Source organism: Indicator indicator, chromosome 16 (assembly GCF_027791375.1).
Source record: "Indicator indicator isolate 239-I01 chromosome 16, UM_Iind_1.1, whole genome shotgun sequence".
Lineage (NCBI taxonomy): Eukaryota > Metazoa > Chordata > Aves > Piciformes > Indicatoridae > Indicator > Indicator indicator.
In genome coordinates this window covers 16,016,992-16,035,173 of record NC_072025.1, presented here as the reverse complement: position 1 = coordinate 16,035,173, position 18,182 = coordinate 16,016,992, and the positions used below count along the sequence as shown (strand labels likewise).

The following is an 18,182-nucleotide window of genomic DNA, read 5'->3' as shown; positions in this document are numbered from 1 at the left end:
AAAAGGTTGGAGTCTGTCTCTGAAAGACACTGAAGGGTGCAGCCAACACTAGACATCTGAATTGTGTTCAGCCTTTTCCAGGATTGGAGCTAGTTTTCAGGAAGGGTGGGGGAAAATGTTTTTTCTCTGTATGAAATCTTTGTTAATATATCAGTGTCTCAGCAGAGACAGCTGTCCAGAAATGCAGACTGGTTGTACAGGAGATTTCCATAGACTTTTTTCTGTTGGTATATTTTTAACTGAGTGTGGTGTATGTGGGTGTGTTTTTTACAAAAATACGTGATCAAATTGGTATTTTAAATCCTTCCCTTCTCATAAGAGTTTTAGATTGTAGTCGTCAAATAATAAAACTTTGCATTCTAGCCGTTCTCTTTACATGTAATAATGGTGAGAAAAGCTTCCAATGGGTAATTTAAGGTAAAACCCAATTGCTTTCTCAAGTTGGATTTTTGTGTTGTGTACTGGGGGATGTCAAATGTCAGTATGGACATCAGGATACTGGATTTTTTTTTTCATTTGAGAAACAACTTTCTTAATTTCTTCTCTGATTGTAGATTCTCTATTCTAGAGAATATACAACGTGTGCACAAGCCTATTGTTGAATCAGTTGCTAAAAAAAGCATTTTTTACAGTTTTCCTCCTCAAAAGCCCTTAGCAACACCAGAATGTATTTGACTTTGGAGATGTATGCATGCATTTGGTTTATTTAACCTAGGAAGATCAGCAAGATTGTTACTTACTGTGCTTTAAAAGCATTTTCTTCCCCTTTTGGCACTTTGTGAGCTGTGCCAAATCAACCTCAATCCTTGGACATGGAGAAGTAACAGAGGCCAACTCTGTGTAGGATCTCACCTGGGAGATGGATGGAACAGAAATCTGAGTTTAATTACGATTATGGGGTGCCACTAGCACACAGTACTGTACTCAACAGTGCTGAGGGCACACCTCGAGTATCGTGTTCAGTTCTGGAGAAGGGGAGGCTGAGGGGAGACCTCATTGCTCTCTACAACTCCCTGAAGGGAAGTTGGAGTGAGGAGGGGGCAGCCTCTTCTCCCTGGTGTCAAGTGACAGGACTGGAGGAAGTGTTTCCAAGCTGCACCAGGGGAGGTTCAGGCTGAATGTTAGGGAATATTTCTTCACTGAAAAGGTTCTCACAGATTGGAATGGTCTGCCCATGGCAGTGTTGGAGTCACCATCATCTCTGGAGGTGTTTAAGCAGTGTGTGGACCTGTGCATAGGGACGTGGTTTAGTGTTGACCCTTCAGTGCTGGGTTGAGAGTAGGGCTTGGATGATCTTCGAGGTCTCTTCCCAACTGCATATTTTCTGTGACTGTGATTGCACTCAGGAAGAGAACTCTGCCTTTTCTAGTGTGATGGATTTTCATCCCTGTAATCAGGATCATAAAACCACCTATGCTGCTTCAGTCCTCTGCGTTCTGTCTCTAGAGGGGGAGAGGGTATCATGGGATAGCTGTGAAATGAAAAATGCATGTTACTGCACTGCACTGGAAGTTACAGAAAGCTGCAAAACCTGTCAGCTGTTTGTGAAGAGCACTTCCCTAACAAGGTCCAAACCATGGAAACACTGATATGGAAGATCATTGTGTGATGTTTATTTGAGTGGATGTTGTTACTGGCCAAATGTTTATTTTTAAATAAACATAAAACTCACTAAATCCTACTGGGGAATGATTTATTTTTTCAGATAGGCACCATAACAGTGTTAAACATTAAAAGTAAGCATTTTTTTTTTCTCACTGGATTTAGACTCCAGACTGCAGTCCTCTTTAAAAAAATGCTTGAGAGTAATTTGATTAAAGCTTGACTATTTGTTATTAGGATGGTGGCTCCTTGGATCAAGTACTGAAAAAGGCTGGAAGAATCCCAGAGCAGATCCTGGGCAAAGTTAGCATTGCGGTAAGTGTGATCATCGCTCAGGCCCCAAGGCTGCAAGTCTTGTGTCTCACTGTGGTAATGCCAGTTCCAAGAAACTGCCACTTCAGGGCTGAAGGATGTGGGAGAGAGAAATATTACCAGATTTCTAAGTGTGCTTCTTTCTTTTAGCAAGCAGCTTTTGTACAGGTCATCATTTGGTAGTTCAGGACACTGGTATGAGTAACACATTCTATTGTGTTTGCTCTGATTTTCTGCTTTTATGTCAGCTGATGCTTCTGAACAAGAGCAAAATTAACACTTCATTAAAAAATTCTGATTGTTACCTTTTTATATCTAAGCTCTGTGGGCAAAAGTTCCAATGAGAGGTTGGTTGACCTTTTTTTTTTTTTTTAATTTATTTTTCTAGTCTGTCATTACAGTGCAGTGATTGCAGTGATGACATTTTAGGATTTGTTACACTGCATTAAATTAGAATTTTTGTGCAGACAAGGCAGGCAATTACCTCTTCTGCTTCATTAATTATTTTTTTTTTACCTTTAGGTAATAAAAGGACTCACATATCTGAGAGAAAAGCATAAAATAATGCACAGAGGTGAGATAAAATTGTGTATTGTAACTTGACTATCATTTTAATTCAAATTAAAATATGTGCTTTTCCCGTAATTGGTTTTTTTATGGTTGAATATGCCTTTGGCTCAGAGGGGCTTTTTTTGGGCAGTATAAGGCAAACTTTTGTTGTTTTTTTTTTTTTTAATCCAGATCTGTGACTATTGTGTATCTTCACAGCAGCTAATCTGGGTTTATAATCCAGGTTTAAACCCAGTGTGCTTGTAGTGTACCTGCACACAGAAATCCTGTCTGTGCTTGGAACTGCTGCAGAATGACTTGTCCAGTTGGGAGTGTGTATTAGAGCTGGGAATCTGCCTTGAGACCAGGAGTACTCCCTTTGCAGGAAAGATAGGAATATATTGAAGGATCTGAGTGATTCAATTTCTATTACTTTTAAATACCAAATAAGTCTTCCACCATTTTCTGGGAGGAGAATGCTTTTTAGACACAAAAAGCAGCTGATAAACTTGTAAGCAAGCACAGACAGGGCAGAGGCTGTGTTCTTGGACAGTATTAGGGGCTGAAGAAGCTCTCAAACGTCTGTACCTGTAGCAGTGGTACTTGTGCTAAGTTAACTATTGCCTGGTGTAGCTGCAGTGAAGACAGAGCCTGGCTAGTGCAGTTGTGGGCAGTATTTTTATGTGTGTATAACTGTACTCTAGAGCAGTCAGCACTTGAAATGAGGCAGCATGTATAAGAGGAAGCTCTTCATGTAGATTCCATTCCTGTACTCAGAGAAGAGCAAAAGAGAAGCAGAAGACAATTAAGATACCTGTGAATGAGGGTTTGTAATGGCATAATTATACCATAATCATGAATAAATAATGGTATTATTATGCTATAATTATAAACTCATTATGAAGAACATTATTAAAGTAGTGTCCCACCATATCTAGTTCTTCATTACAACTCTCAATAGCAAGACATCTATTAAATATGACAAAAAAATATTTGGAGAGATTCAGAATTAAAATTTCTGTCCTTAACTTAATTTGACCATCCAACATTGATTATTGCCATTAAAACTTTGAAAACCAAGTCACTATTTCTACCAGCTGTCTTACATTCACATGCTCTCTGTAAATGTCTGTCATGCATCTTTTTTTATACTTAAATGGTTTTAAAAACATGGTGAAGCTGTACAAAATGAGTGTTGCTTCTAGACTTCTGGGGTCTTTAGTTACTTTACTGTAAAATGAGTGCACTGCCTTATATTCAGCTTATAGTTGCCATTTATAAAATCCATCTCTTTCATGAATCTGTTGCATGTTCCATTATACAAAAATGACACTTGGGATGATAAAGTAATAACTTCCATTATTCCTGATGGAATGATGAAGTGTTTGTTTGAATGGCACCATTCATTGTAGCCATTATGCAGTATGTATAAACCATGGCAATTGTTTGGGGGAGTTTTGTACCACAGATCAACCTTCAGGTTATAAAATTATCTTCCTCAGACACTGATACATTTGTTGGCCAGAGCTAAATGAGGCAATCCTAATTTATCCAATGTATTGTAGGATCACCTTATACATGAGGTAGACTGTGTTTATTACATGTTTCTCTTCTGCTTATTTCAAACAATTGTAGCTCTGCTGTGGAGAAAGGAGGCTGAAAGTAGACTGTGTAAATTTTTGATGGTAGCTGCAAAGCCATTTCTCTCTGTTTGGAGCATGAGGGAGGCTCCTAGGAGAGAGATTGTTGCCTTTCAGGGGCATACTGAAAGAGTTGGTGATGTATCTCGTAGCTCCTAATTCAGACACAACAGTGTGGTGTTACGTTGGTTGCTTGGGGCTTTTTTCTTAGGTTATTCTTGCTCAGCTGGCTACTGAGGCAGCATTTTTTTAACTTAATTTTTGCAATCTGTCAATCTCATAAATCCAACCCAAAGCTCTCCTGATCTTGTTTAGGTGCAGCTTAACCTCACGGTATTGGCTACATCAGAGATTTCACTTTAAGTGCATGGATGAACAGAAGTTCCTATTCTACACTACTTCCAACATTACTGGACTGGAAGTGCCCTGCAGTGCAAAATTCCACATACAAATTGTGATTTTTATTTTCTCAGCTCAGTTTTTGTGCAGTGTGAACCAGCAATACATGACCTTGGATGCTTTGCAGGAGCCGTCATTGAAATATGTGATGTCTGATAACGTGGGAGCCAAAGTGACTGTTAGGGAGTTGACTGTGGCTAGTGCTAGCAGGGAAAAGGCAAACCAGCCAGAATAACGTTTCTATCCCTTGACAGGGAGACAGACTGCATTCTGCCTTTGAAACTGTCCACCAGCCTGTCTGTTACAGGTTGCTATTTGTGTGTTATCTTTAGACGCCCGGACCTCAGGTGTGAGCTTGCACACTAGACTGAGGTGTAACAGCTTATCTTTGTTGAGGAGAGCACTGGTTCACCATTCTGCACGTAAGATTTATGAGCAAGTTGATATTCTGCAGTGTGAAGTTCTCTTCTGGATGTTGACTGATGCTTAGCTGTATACTGGCTGCACTGTTGTGTGGTAGTCTGTGATTAAGGAGGGACTGGCAAGTGGAAAAAATGTTATGTATGAGAAGTATGTAGAGTGAAATTATGTCGTGAGGTTTAGTTTGCTTAGACAATGTGTCTGAATGCTCAGCATGGAGAGGGAGTTGTTTCAAAGGCATGTAGTGACAGGAGGAGGGATAATGGCTTCAGACTGGAAGAAGCTGGATTTAGATTAGACATTAGGAGAAAGTTCTTCCCTGAAAGGGTTTTGAGGCAGTGGAACAGGCTACCCATAGAAGTTGTGGAGGCTCCAAGCCTGGATGTCTTAAAAGCCAGGTTGGATGAGGCCTTGAGCTACCTGGTCTAGTAAGAGGTGTCCCTGCCCATGGCAGAGGGGTTGGAACTAGATGATCTTTAAGGTCCCTTCCAACCTAAACCATTCTATGATTCTACTTTTCTTGGTAGTCTCAATGGCCAGGTCCATACTACAAGCATGCTGATACTGCTATCAAGTAATAAAGCACAGGCCTGCAAAACACCAGGGGTGGTGGTATGAGATGTCCTTTCATTTTCTTTCAAACTTAAATGCTTCACTTATGAAGTGCACTTGGTCCTTTTTAGATTTGTCTCTTTCCTGCTAGTTAGAGCTTACATTTTGAAGGCTGCCTTGGCATGCATATTCCAGTTGGCAATAAACATCTCTGGTTTCCAGAGAAACTGCTGAAGTGCTCTGGAGTTAAAATAGCAGAGCATGCTACAGTGAGAGGGGTGCAAAGACAGCAGCTCTGATCCCACTGGGCACTTTGTGAGGAAAAGGAAGATGCTGAGGGAAAGGCAAGCCCTTTGTTAACTCCAGTGAGGAGTCATGGTTTGCTGTAAGAAAGGTACAGTGTGGGGCTATCAGCAACAGAAACGCTGAAGGGAGAAGTTAAGTCTTCAAAAGAGCAGGTGGATTCTAGAGCTTGTAAGATGCTTATGAAGAGGATGTCTTTTGGTTCACTGGCAGTGGAATGCTAATGTTATTTTTTTTCCCATTTAATTATGAACATGGAGTATTCATGAGCTGTAGAGATAAGGGAGGATTTATGTCTTTATTCTGAACTGAACAATTAGATGTGCAGAGATAAGCAGCACAGATCGAGGGGCCGTGCCTAGGGTTTGCTCAGGCTCTGCAGTGCTTCCAGCCTATTTTGCAAACACTGCTTTTTCCACCATGCTTTTGCACAGACCTTTAGGTGCACATTCCTGTGTAGCTGAGAATCTTTAATCTCTTCTGCCTGCCTCACTGCACCATCTGCTTGGGTTTTTTTTTTTTTTGTTTTGGTGGTGGGTTTTGTTTTTTTTTTTTTTGTTTTTGTTTTTGTTTTGGTTTATTTCTGGTTGGTTGTTTGGTTTTGTTCCTTGGTTTGTTTGTTTAATTTCAAAATGATAGGTTAAGCTCCCAGACTGGATTCTTCCTTTTCATTACCCTGTGCCTCTGCTGCTCTTAGAGCAGGAAAGTCTCTTGAGGAGAGCATTGTTTATAAGCCAGTAACTTTCCTAGGGATAAAGAATTAAAAGTAGTGCACACAAAATACATGCCCACGTTCATCCACCTCCCTAAGGAGCAAGACTGTACCTGGCAAAAGCAGTTGGGGTAGAAATGAGTACACAGGCATGATTTCCATTGTTAGGACCAGAGAGTACTTTGGTTTAGATCACTGAGTGGAGTTTTGATGGTCTGATCTTTACTCCAAGCAAAGCGTACATGCTGTAGGCTCGCTGTCCTGTAGCTGAGCCTAGAAGAACTTGTGTGTACACAGATCACCAAAAAACAGTTTCTAGTGTATCTGGACAGTTTAAGTTACCTAGAAGGGTGTTGTCAGGAATCAGAAAAGGTAGATATAGGTAACTTTGTTCAAGCTTGGTTGTTTGTGTTTTTTTTTTTTTTTCCTTTAAAAGGGGACTAAAATACAGTTTTGTCTTCCATTTCCAATCTCTATGGATCTTATTCATTGAGGTGTAACCTTTTGAAAGGAGACCTTTTTCCAGCGATGAAGAGTCACATTAGTGTCTTTTCAGTGACATTTTGTTGATTTCCCAAACTAAGGTCAGTTCCTCAGTCACCAAAACAAAAGCTACTTGGAATATATTTATGTTTAGAAGTCAAAAGCAAATGAAAATCTGCAACAAACTATAGACTTCTGGGTCCACTCTTGAATAGTGGAATGAAAATCTGACAGGCTGGGCTGATCTTTCTCCAAACCCAATTTCTGGTACCCTTTTTTTCTGTGGCATTGCTTTGCAGCTGTGAGCTTTTGACTACTGATCTCGATAATGCATTGGTAATGACCAGCTAAGCAGCAAGATATAGCTGTAAGAAGGTCTTTTACTACAAAAGAAATACTAAACAATAGTTCTCTGTGCCTTTTACATTCCCAAATAGCTGTTATTAGTTGCTTAGCTACCAGTGACCCTTATTAAATTTCCATTTGGAAAAAATGATGAATTCAGAATCATGAGAGGCTTCTATCACAGGTAAACAATCTCAGGGTATTTTAAATACAGAATTTCAATAATAGGATACTTATTTTTTCAGAGCTTTTAAAGAAACCCCAGCAACAACCAACAAAACCAAGACCACCTTCACTCTCCCAAAAATAACCAACCAACCTGAACTGTTGATTCCAGGAACTGCAAGAATGGTTGCTACAGGATAATTTGTGTTTATGTACACATGAAGGATAAGTTAGGGATGGTGGTGTGGCTGATGTACTTCACTGACCTTTGTAAAATAACTATCTGAGGCCTCTCTATTGATTATTCCTAGGCAAAATAATGTAATTGAAGAGGAGTTACGCTGACGTACACTTGCAAATGTATCTCATTGCAAGGAGAATGTAGTTGCCCAAATTTAAGATTTGAAATCCCAGAAACAGGGTGAAATCCAGGCTGAAAACTAACAGCCTTTTTGCAATTGTAATTGAATACCTTTCTTTTTGTTTATTTGTATTTAAATAGAGACTGTGAAATGGACCCAGGTAGGGAACCAAATCTCTGAACATTCAGACAGAACGGTGTCATGGCTGGATGGGAATTCTCACCTTTCATGTTACTTCTGTTGTCAGAATTCCCATTTTATCTATTACAAATAGAAATAATCTAATTTTTTTTTTCCTCCCTAGATGTTAAACCATCTAACATTTTGGTAAATTCTAGAGGTGAAATCAAGCTTTGTGATTTTGGTGTCAGTGGACAACTGATAGACTCTATGGCAAATTCATTTGTTGGCACACGCTCCTACATGTCTGTAAGTACAGATTCCATAGCTTTGGGGTTACTGTGTTTTATGGTAGTTCTCACAATTCCAATAACCAAACAAGAAACCAACTGTTGCTATTACTACTGCTGTTCAGAGTTCAGTGCTTCCTGCATTCCAGGAATATTTCAGCGTCAGATTGTGTGTGGGGGAAAGGAACTGCTGCAAGAAAAGGCAAGCCACTTGGAGTATTTGATAATGCTACAAGAGATGTGATTGCCTCTACGCTGCAGAATCCAATCAGTTTGGATACATGTCTCTAAAAAAGCCCAGTATTTGCAGCTTGCTTTCCTTCTTCAGTTTGGTTCTCTTTTCACTCCAGCATTTTGCTGGGGTCACTTTTGCAGGCAAGCTGCTGCCTCTCTAGTGATCCTGTTGTGACTGCTTCCAGGAACCCTACGGGGCTGCAGCAGCATGGGAGTGGCTGGTGTGGACAAGGCCAAGCTAATCTGAGACTATTTACAGGGTGTTATTTATTCCTGTGTATGAGGAATACCTTGAAACTTGCTCTTCAGTTAAACTCTTTGCATTATGTGAAGGTCACATTTAATGGAACTAACAGGTCTGTAATGTACCTTGTTCAGCACACAACCAATTAACTGGTACAGTCAGAGATTCTGCTCTAGGACTGAAACTGTGTGGGCTTAAACTTAAAGGGGAAAAAGCATTCTAATGCTACTGCTCAGCGTGGGACCTGCATTTCAACATCAAAGACAGTATTCGCTTTTATCATTTAATACTGGTAATATACTTGAAATAAAACTCTGCCTATGCATCTAGGGGCTGTTGCCAGTCAGCAAAAAAACCCCCTCACAGCTTCAACTCTTCTGGGCCCTTGACATGCTACTGGCTTTCCCTTTTTTCTTCTAGTAGAAGGAAGGAGAGCAGAGTGCTGCCTGCCTTCAGTTTTCCTCAGTTTAATGTTTTTACAGGCTGAGACTTAGCTTTGCTCTCTGTCACCGTGTCACAGACTAAGCCACAATGGTGACTATTTATTTAGATACTGCAAGAAAAGGTACTTCAGACACTATCTCCCTTAACATACATCAGGTGACTCTTTCATTACCCATAATAGTTTTTCCCTTGCTCTTTAATTATCCTGTTGTCATTAAAGGTTGCAACATTTAGATACTATGCTAAGGGAAAGATAACAATATCATTTATTAAGAAGTCTCAAAGTTACTTGCAGCAGTGGTATGCAGTGTTGGTGGAACTCCAGATGGGGTATTTAAAAAAAAAAATTCAGTAAGTTCCTCACTGGAACAGGTAATAATTTAGGAGTTTAGTAATAATTTAAGGTTTCATCCTTCATTTTACCCAGGTTATTGCAGAGTGCAATTCTTTTCCTTTCTTGTTACAATATCGTCTCTCCTTCCTGTTTTTTCTAGCCTGAAAGACTACAGGGAACCCATTATTCAGTGCAATCAGACATCTGGAGTATGGGGCTGTCTCTGGTAGAAATGGCTATTGGCAGGTACCCCATCCCTCCTCCTGACTCCAAGGAGCTTGAGCTAATGTTTGGCTGCCCTGTAGAGGGAGATTCTCCAGTCACAGAGACCTCGCCCAGGCAAAGAGCACCTGGTCGGCCAGTCAGCTGTGAGTTACAACAGTCTGGTACAGTCTTTCCTACTATCTTTCTCTGTCAGCTTAAAGCTCTTCCTTACCTGGTACTGGTCTGCATCATGTGGCTTTAAAAGAAAAAAATCATGATTGTCTTGGGCATCTGGCTCAGTCTCACTGTGAGGAGGTATCTGAGAAACAAGGACCAGAGATCCTTTTGTTAATAAGAGCTGTTCAGCAGTACCATTAAGATCTTAGTCTGTTGCTGTGCTTCATCTCTCTAAGGTGTTGGTCAAAGTACACTAAAATGATTCCCAGTAAACTTAATGGTTTGAATCAAACCTGAAAACAGTTTCCTTACATGGAAATATTACCCAGTTGCTGTTTCACCATGTTCTTCTGTAACTCTACTGGATGCCATCTAAGAATGGAGCATAGGACTTAGCTTCTTGAAACATCCCTGCCAGAAAAGGAGAGTAACACTGTGTTTTTCCACTTCTTAGCTTATGGACCAGACAGCAGACCCCCAATGGCAATCTTTGAACTTCTTGATTACATTGTCAATGAGGTAATTAACTGTTTGCACTTGAACTAATACAACTGTCAATTTTTAAAGCATTCCAGAGTTTGAGGAGGTGTGGGGTTGGTCTCCGGATAAGACAGGTCTGATCTTTTATAGCTGCCATAGGAGTGGCACATCCACAGCCCAGATCATGCAGCCTGTTAGGACAGTTAATAGCAAACAGTACAATCAGGCATATAGAAACCTGGTTTTTTAAACTTAGTTTTAGTTTATGAACAAGCTAATTTGTACTACTGTGCCTTTCAAATAGCTATGCTTAGAAGACTGTTAGTAGAGATTAGGATTTAGAGTTGATTTTCTGTTCCCAATATTTCCACAAGTGCTACCTACTGAAACTCACGTGGCTCCCTTGCCTGTGTGCTTCCAAAAAGAAAAGGCTTGCTCCTGTTAGCTGTAGTTTGCCACAGCTGGTTAACACAGTTGTTCCAGCTGAATGAATCACAAAGAAGTGTCTCACACACCTATTTAAAAGCATGGGGAGGAGCAGAGGAGCATTGCTTATGCTACTGTACAAGGACTGACAAATTGTTTCTGTTCCTCCTCTGCACGCACAATTCTCTTGCATTACAAACCTAGTTTGCATGTTGTGTAACTCTGGAATATGACAGCACTGACTCCTGGCACAGAGTTAGTATTGGATTACTTGAGATACTCTGGTCCTGCTCTTGTGGTATCCCTGAAGAGGTCAGTTTAAGCTGAAAAGCTGCAGTAGGTGAGAATTTGGCAGGATTATCTTCTGCCCTTTTTGCTGTGGCACAAGCAGTCTGTAGTGTAAACTGCTACATCCACCAAAGTGTAGAGCAGTGAGTAACCAAATGCAGGCCATCTCCCAACTGTTCGTCCAGGTAACCCACGTGTGGGTGTTTATAGGACCCATGGTGCAACAATGAAAACCTAACTCTGATCCTATTGGAAATGTAATGGAGAGCAAGACCATATATAGGGCTATATAGGACCTCTTTTTCTATTGGAACTCTGCTGGAATTCAGAACCTGCACAAACTCATTCCTTAGGATAGAGTATTTAGATCAAAGGATTATGGAACTAATGATGTGCAGAGCATCTTCCCTTCCCCCAAACTGGAGATTAGTAGTGAGGAGAATAACCCAGTGCTAATTACTGCCTGTTGCTCTGAGCCTTCTTTAATGACAGCTCAAGGCTCAATTAACCCTATTCAGGTGTGTGCTTGGGGGGCAGGGAGAGAAGTCAAATAAAAAACACACTGCAGAAATGGGCTTATTACTGAAAACACTTAAAATCCAGCAGCTGTGAGGGTAATAAGAAAACTGGTCAGTGATAAACTCAGTATCTTTACTTTTGTAAATCATTGGTAGCTTTTATTCATAGGCATGGAAGCTGCAGCCTACCTGACACTCATTTCAGAGCTCAGCTGTGAAAGAAGCCCTGGCTAGTGCTAAGGCTTCACAGCTTTACCCAGGTACAGGGCACATAACTAGTAGATCTCTGGGTAGGTTGTGCATTATCATGTGTTAGTTTTGCTGAATGACTGATGATTTTAATGTATTTATTTTTAGCCACCTCCAAAGCTGCCCAATGGTGTTTTTGGTTCTGAATTTCAAGATTTTGTTAACAAATGGTGAGTATTTTCCTTATGATTCTGATGCAAAGGGATACATTTGGGATCAGCCCTGCTGTCTTACTGTGTCGATAACTTGGCAATCTGTTCCTGCTTGTATACCAAGGTAAATGTAAGCAAATTTCAGTTAGCATAATCCTCTGTTCATGTGCCTAAAGCTCATTTTACAGGCACTGGCTTGACAACATAAGCATTCAAAGACAGCCCCAAAGCTGAGAGATGTTACTCTCTCTTAGACACAGTTTCTGCTTCTGTGTGCAGCTTAGATCAGTAATTTGTCAGCACTGAAGACACTAGCACTTACAGACTGATCATACAGCACACCTCTGAAGGAAACTGCAGTAACTGTTCCATGTGATGCAGAAGTCTTGCAGGCTCCAGATGTATATTGTTTTTTAACTCAGTGCTTCACTGAGCTAACATCCTTATCACAACAGTCATTCTCCCACCTATTTACTTTTCCAGTTGCACTTCAGTGATACCAGCACCAAATGGGTACTTTCTGTGCTGAGGGAGACAGTGCATTACACTTTGAAAAGTGAATGCATTTATTAAAAGCTGCATGTATGTATTTACTGTTTCCAAAAGGAAGAGCAGTAATGCAGTAACAGTATTGATACTGAGCTTGGAAAGATTTGAGTAAAAGCAGCTTGTGGGATAAAGTGATTCATATTGCTGAGTTTATTGTTGAAATGGGAGTTTGTTCTCTCCACCTTGGTTATAGACACTCACTCCTGCCCCCACTGAACAGGATCAGATAACTCAGGATTCTGTACCTAAAACCATTCCTGAGAAACCTGCAGAAGGGAATTGCTTACAGACCTGGTCTGTGTTTGAGAGGCACTCCATTGCCTAATGCTTTTATCTAGACTGGTATCTCTTTCAGACCAAAGCAGTACACCAACGTGTTAGAACTTGATCTTTACTTGAAAAGATAATGGTTTGTAACTTGTGTAACACTCTCTGTTCCAGTTTAATTAAAAATCCTGCTGAGAGAGCTGATTTGAAGCAGCTGATGGTAAGTGAAAGCTCTGAACTTGAACTAAGAGCACTCTTCCTTGTGGATTGGGTTCCTCAGCTGACCTGAGATCAGGATCAGAGCATATGGCCTAGGGTGTAGTTTGTGGCCCTTGACACAAGCAGCTCAAACAGTTTGAGCAGAGGCTGGTTTTAAGATCAAGGAGCTGCAGGCTTCGCACGCTGCTAGAACAGGGATTGTCAAGGAGACCAAAACTGGTGGGTTTTGGAATCTGCCATTTGATAATTGCAGTAAGTATATGACCTAATGCTGTTAAATTAATTAGCAAAAGAATTCTTGGGCTTATTAATCAATAGTCATAGAATGCTTTGGGTTGGATGGGACCTTTAAAGGTCATCTAGTCGAACCCCCCTTGCAATAAGCAGGGACATCTGCAGCTACAGCAAGTTGCTGAGAGCCCCAAACCACTTGACCTGGAATGGTTTCAGGGATGGGCAATAAGTATATAGATTATTACTTCTACATAGATAAAAGAAGAAAAATCCACATACCTTATGGACTAGTTAAATACTTTCTCATCATCTGTTGTGAAACATAAATTGGTCTCTTTTTGTCATCAACTTTGTCTTGCAAAATCTGTAGAACTACTAAACACAAACCCTGCATTTTGGCTGCATGAAACGACCTTATTGGTTTCAGTGGATCTTTCTCTGGCCTTAAAGTGTGGTGCTAGGATTTGAGTTCTGCTGCAGAAAATCAGGTTTTCCCTGCTGTACAACGGGGGTGCAAAACACAGTCAGACTATTGCAAAAGGCCTTTCTGTCCACAGGCAGACATTTCCCAGAGTGTTATCTCAAGTGGCTGAGTCACATCCTTATCACTTAGTGTGGTGTAAGGGTTCTGTGGTAGGCTCTGTGTGGGCAGAACTCCCCTGGAATACTCTGCAATGTGGATGCTTCACGTGCCGGTTGTTTCCATGGTCCTGCAGCAAAGCTCTCCCGGTCACTTCGTGTGTTTAGTCAAATTGTAGCTAGTTTATATACCGAACCTAAACAGGATTTTACTGTATTTCATGGTATTCAAAATGCTTATTGAACAGATTGAGTGCTGGAATATTAATATTCTTCTCCTCTGCCCAGATTCATGCTTTCATTAAGAGATCTGAAGCGGAGGAGGTGGATTTTGCGGGGTGGCTTTGTTCAACCATAGGCCTTAACCAACCGAGCACACCCACACATGCTGCTGGAGTCTGAGTGTGGAAGAGCAACTCCTGTACTGTACATCTGTTAACAACAATGCTATTTTGGTCCTCTTCCCTCAGCTTGTACCTGTTCAAACACGTATTTCACCTCTTAAGGAAGAATGTCTCTCTAGCATGTGCCAAATGGTTTTAAACTTTTGTCATAACAATAATTGGTATTGTATTGGATGACGTTTGTTTCCTGACCAAAACGTTACAGTGCTTGCTGATTTTAAGTGATTATGGATATTCTTTCTTAATGAAAATATCACTGGGGGGGTGGGGAGGAGTCTTCACCTCCAGCTTGTTTGAACTTTTCTCAAGATTCTTTGTAAATCATTGGTACTTCAATCATGCTTAACCTAATCTCCCCTGCAGAAAGGGTTAGGGGTGCTCCAAAACTCTATCTGTCGAGCATGCTTTTGCTGCTGCCAAACCGTATCTGAAAGCCAGGCCTGGTGGTTCCAGTTTTGCTGTTACTTAGAGATCTCTCTTTCCAGGTGAAGAAGGCAAGAGCTCTGCACTTCTTGGAATGTCCAGGGCAATGTTCTAATTGTAGACTTGTTCATATTTCTGTATTTATTTTTAAAACATATCATCATCATACTTGGATTTAGTGATGTTTGTCTTTCTAATTGCTTTTTAAAAGCTAGTTCTTGGAAGTGTCCTACAGAATCAAGACAAAGATCCAGGCAATTTGCTTTCTTTTAACCTAAAGATTCATGACAACTGTGTTTAGTGTCTAAAGTGTATGAAGATCCTCTATTGTTTTATTCTCTCAGATGTTTAGCAATGGATTCTCTTAATAAATATATTATCAAGTAACTTCTTGAAGCTTTTCTTAAAACTCAAAAGCTTTATTCCCAGGTCCTTACTGCATTACACGCCCTCTGTTTCTCATCAACCATGCAGCATCTTCATTTCTAAGAATTTGCTTATGTAAGTGTGTGAAACAGGGCTGGAGTCAGTGGCCACTGCACTGAGTTACCACCCTGCTTACTGGGTGTCTGTGGAATGTCAGAGGCAGCCTGACCACAGAGGCTGCATCTGTGGTGCTCACCCAACCTGTAGGGCAGGCAATGCTTGGTTCAGTGCTGCCACCCTCTGGGTGGGGTGTGACAGGCGTTTTCCTCGGGCCAACCACCCCTGTCCTGGTTTTCACTCAGCTGGCAGCTGAGCCCTGGTGGTCCGGTTTCCCTCCCCCACCTCACCTCTGGAGGAAAGGAGCTGGGAAAGCCAGAATGCCAGTTGAGATAAGGACAATTTTACTGCTTCATTGCAGGGATTACACAAAAGGAAAACCAAAGAAAAGAGGAGAAAAGGTACCAGGGTACACAGGCAGATGAAACCTTGCAATCCACTGCTGCTGTGCACAAACCAAAACTGGCACAAAGGGGTCAAATCCCAGCCTGAAAACTGGAAGAAACATAACATCCTGGAACAGGAAACGTCACAAGCTATAGACTATGTCACAAGTCCCTTTCCTGTCTTACAGCAAGCATGATGCCAGCATGGTCTACACTATGGGATCCAGCTTGTTCTGTTGCTCTGTCCCTCATCCTTCCTCCTGGGGCCAGTCAGCTCAAACCAATAGAGGCATGAAACACAGGAATGGTGAAATCCACCCAGCCAGGGGAGACCTGCTCACCTGCATCAGTCACTAACCAGGAGTGATGGTGCCATGCTCTCCTCTTCGGGTTGGTTTCTTTGAAAGGTTCAGCTGCTGAGCAAGTGAGTTGCTGTTGCTGTACAACAGAACAGGGATGGGTGTGTGCAACTCTGCTGAGCAGTGCTATAAAGTTAACCTCCTTCAAAGGCTGTTTTGGACGAGGAAATGGCTGAAGTTCTCTTCCCAAACAGAATGCAAATCATTCTAGACACGAACTTCCCCTTGGCTGACAGTATCGAGTAGCAGAGAGGGGGATGGAATTGCCCTCACCCCCTTGCCAGTAGGAAGTGACTCATTGACACATCCAAGTGTTCTGTCAGCTTGTCCTTGCTTAAACGTCCTTGCTTACAGTGAGGGGGGTGAGACACAAACAGGTTGTCCAGGGAAGTTGTGGATATCCCCTCCCTGAAAGCATTCAAGGCCAGGTTAGACAAGACCTTGAGCAACCTTGTCTAGCAGAAGGCGTCCCTGCCCATGGCAGGGAAGTTGGAACTAGATGATCTTTAAGGTCCCTTTGAATCCAAACCATTCTATGATTCTGTGAATGTGACAACACTCTGTGGTGCTGTCCTCTGAGCTTTATATGGGATTACACAAACAGAAAAACCACACAACCCCCTTTTGCTGACAGAAACAAAGTATGTGAACAGCAAGTTTTTTAAAGATTTTTAACTCCCATTGCTCGTTTGCTTCACAGACAGGAATATTTGGCATACTACAAGCAGAGATATGTGTAGTGGGACAGCAGGAAAAGTACTTTATTGCCACATGGGTCTGTTTGAATCCAAAACCAAGCAAAGGTCTCATTCACCAAAGGCAGCAGGAAGTGAAGCCATGAAAACTACTGAGGACCATGGTGGGCACAAAGAACATTTTTCATCAGAGTTGCCCTTTGGAGATAAAACCCAGGAGCAATGACTCCAGAAGGGGGACTTTGTCCAGAAGCAAAGGTTTTTTTATCCATAAGTCTTCAGAAAGCTTTGCTCGAATCTTCTGCACTCCTGCTCTCAGCTCTTTCATTAAACCATGCAGGATTCTCAAAAGCCAATTAGTCTTTAGTACAAGATGAAGCTACAATTCATGTTCCAACATTGTTTTAATTATTACAATCCACACGACAGCCAATAACCAACCTCTTCTCAGAGGCAGGAACTCACTGGAGTTGGAGCACCTGTTCTGACTAGACACAGGACACTGACACATTCCATTCCTGCTTTAAATGCAAACATCAGAAGAATGTTTATTCTGCTTTCTTTGAGTGATGCCAGAGACAGCAATGGCACGTTTAGACCTAGCTGTGCAGTGACCATATATATACCTGTTTTCCTGACACAGTGGCTGAGTTAGAACATTGCTTTTATTGTTTGTTTTTCATCAGTTTAACAGAGCTCGGCTTTCTGTGCTTTAAAACAAGCCTTTAAGAGCGGATAAATAACCAGCTGCTCCACATGGTGTCTGCACTGCATGAGGAGGAAGAACATATTGTCTGTCTGCAAGAGCAGCACTAGTTTGTTACTGTACCATTACAGAAATGGTGGAGGGGACTTCACTTTCCATGTTAGAACTACCACCTTAAACTCCTCATACTCCTTCTTGAAGCTCACTTGAAAGCAGAAGGTGACTTGCAATGAGTTACAAAGCTACAGGGAGTGAGGGGAAAAAAAGAAAATAAGGCTAATTAAAAAATACTAGTTCTTATTACCAGTACCAGGAGCCAATTCATACGGTACAATCTGTGGACAAATAAAAGGCTCATTGGCTGCTACTCTGAAAGAAGTAGAAAACACTTCACTGTTACAGACTGACAGTACTTGAGAAGAGCACCAGTGGGTACAGAGAGGGGCCACTTTATTATCACACTCAGATTTAGGCTGATGGTACAGCACCTGCTGATCCCAGTATAACAGCACCAACATCTGTCACATTTACAGGGAGCTCAAGTACGGTTTTGTGTGTAACTGAGAACTGAAAACAATCCTGGACACATCTTTCCTCACTGCAGATCTTCCAATTCCCAGATTAAGCAAATGAGGTTGTAATAGAATCACTGGTTCAGCAACCAGCCTTCATGGCCTGGTTTTATTTTTCAGCATCGGGAATTAAGAACAGATGACTTATTGCTTTAACGTACATGATAAATTAGTCTGAGCTGATGAGTGACTTTATCCCATCCATGTATAAGCTACATGAGGTTTTAAAAGTGGAATGGATTTATGCTACATGTTAATGCAGCAAATCTTCATTCTTTGAACATCTAAATCAAGATGTGCCA

At 41.3% G+C, this 18,182-nt stretch overlaps 1 protein-coding gene across 1 annotated transcript in view; it reads left to right on the top strand.

Moving 5' to 3' along the window:
• The window catches only part of MAP2K1 (mitogen-activated protein kinase kinase 1), a 36,724-nt gene extending 21,669 nt beyond the window's left edge, over nucleotides 1-15,055 (top strand). The window contains exons 4-11 of the mRNA XM_054387814.1: nucleotides 1,840-1,917; nucleotides 2,437-2,488; nucleotides 8,149-8,273; nucleotides 9,671-9,878; nucleotides 10,346-10,410; nucleotides 11,961-12,022; nucleotides 12,995-13,040; nucleotides 14,141-15,055. Coding sequence (XP_054243789.1) covers nucleotides 1,840-1,917; nucleotides 2,437-2,488; nucleotides 8,149-8,273; nucleotides 9,671-9,878; nucleotides 10,346-10,410; nucleotides 11,961-12,022; nucleotides 12,995-13,040; nucleotides 14,141-14,254 — 750 coding nt within the window. The 3' untranslated portion in view covers nucleotides 14,255-15,055. The remainder of the gene's footprint in view (nucleotides 1-1,839; nucleotides 1,918-2,436; nucleotides 2,489-8,148; nucleotides 8,274-9,670; nucleotides 9,879-10,345; nucleotides 10,411-11,960; nucleotides 12,023-12,994; nucleotides 13,041-14,140) is intronic.
• Nucleotides 15,056-18,182: the final 3,127 nt, after the last annotated feature.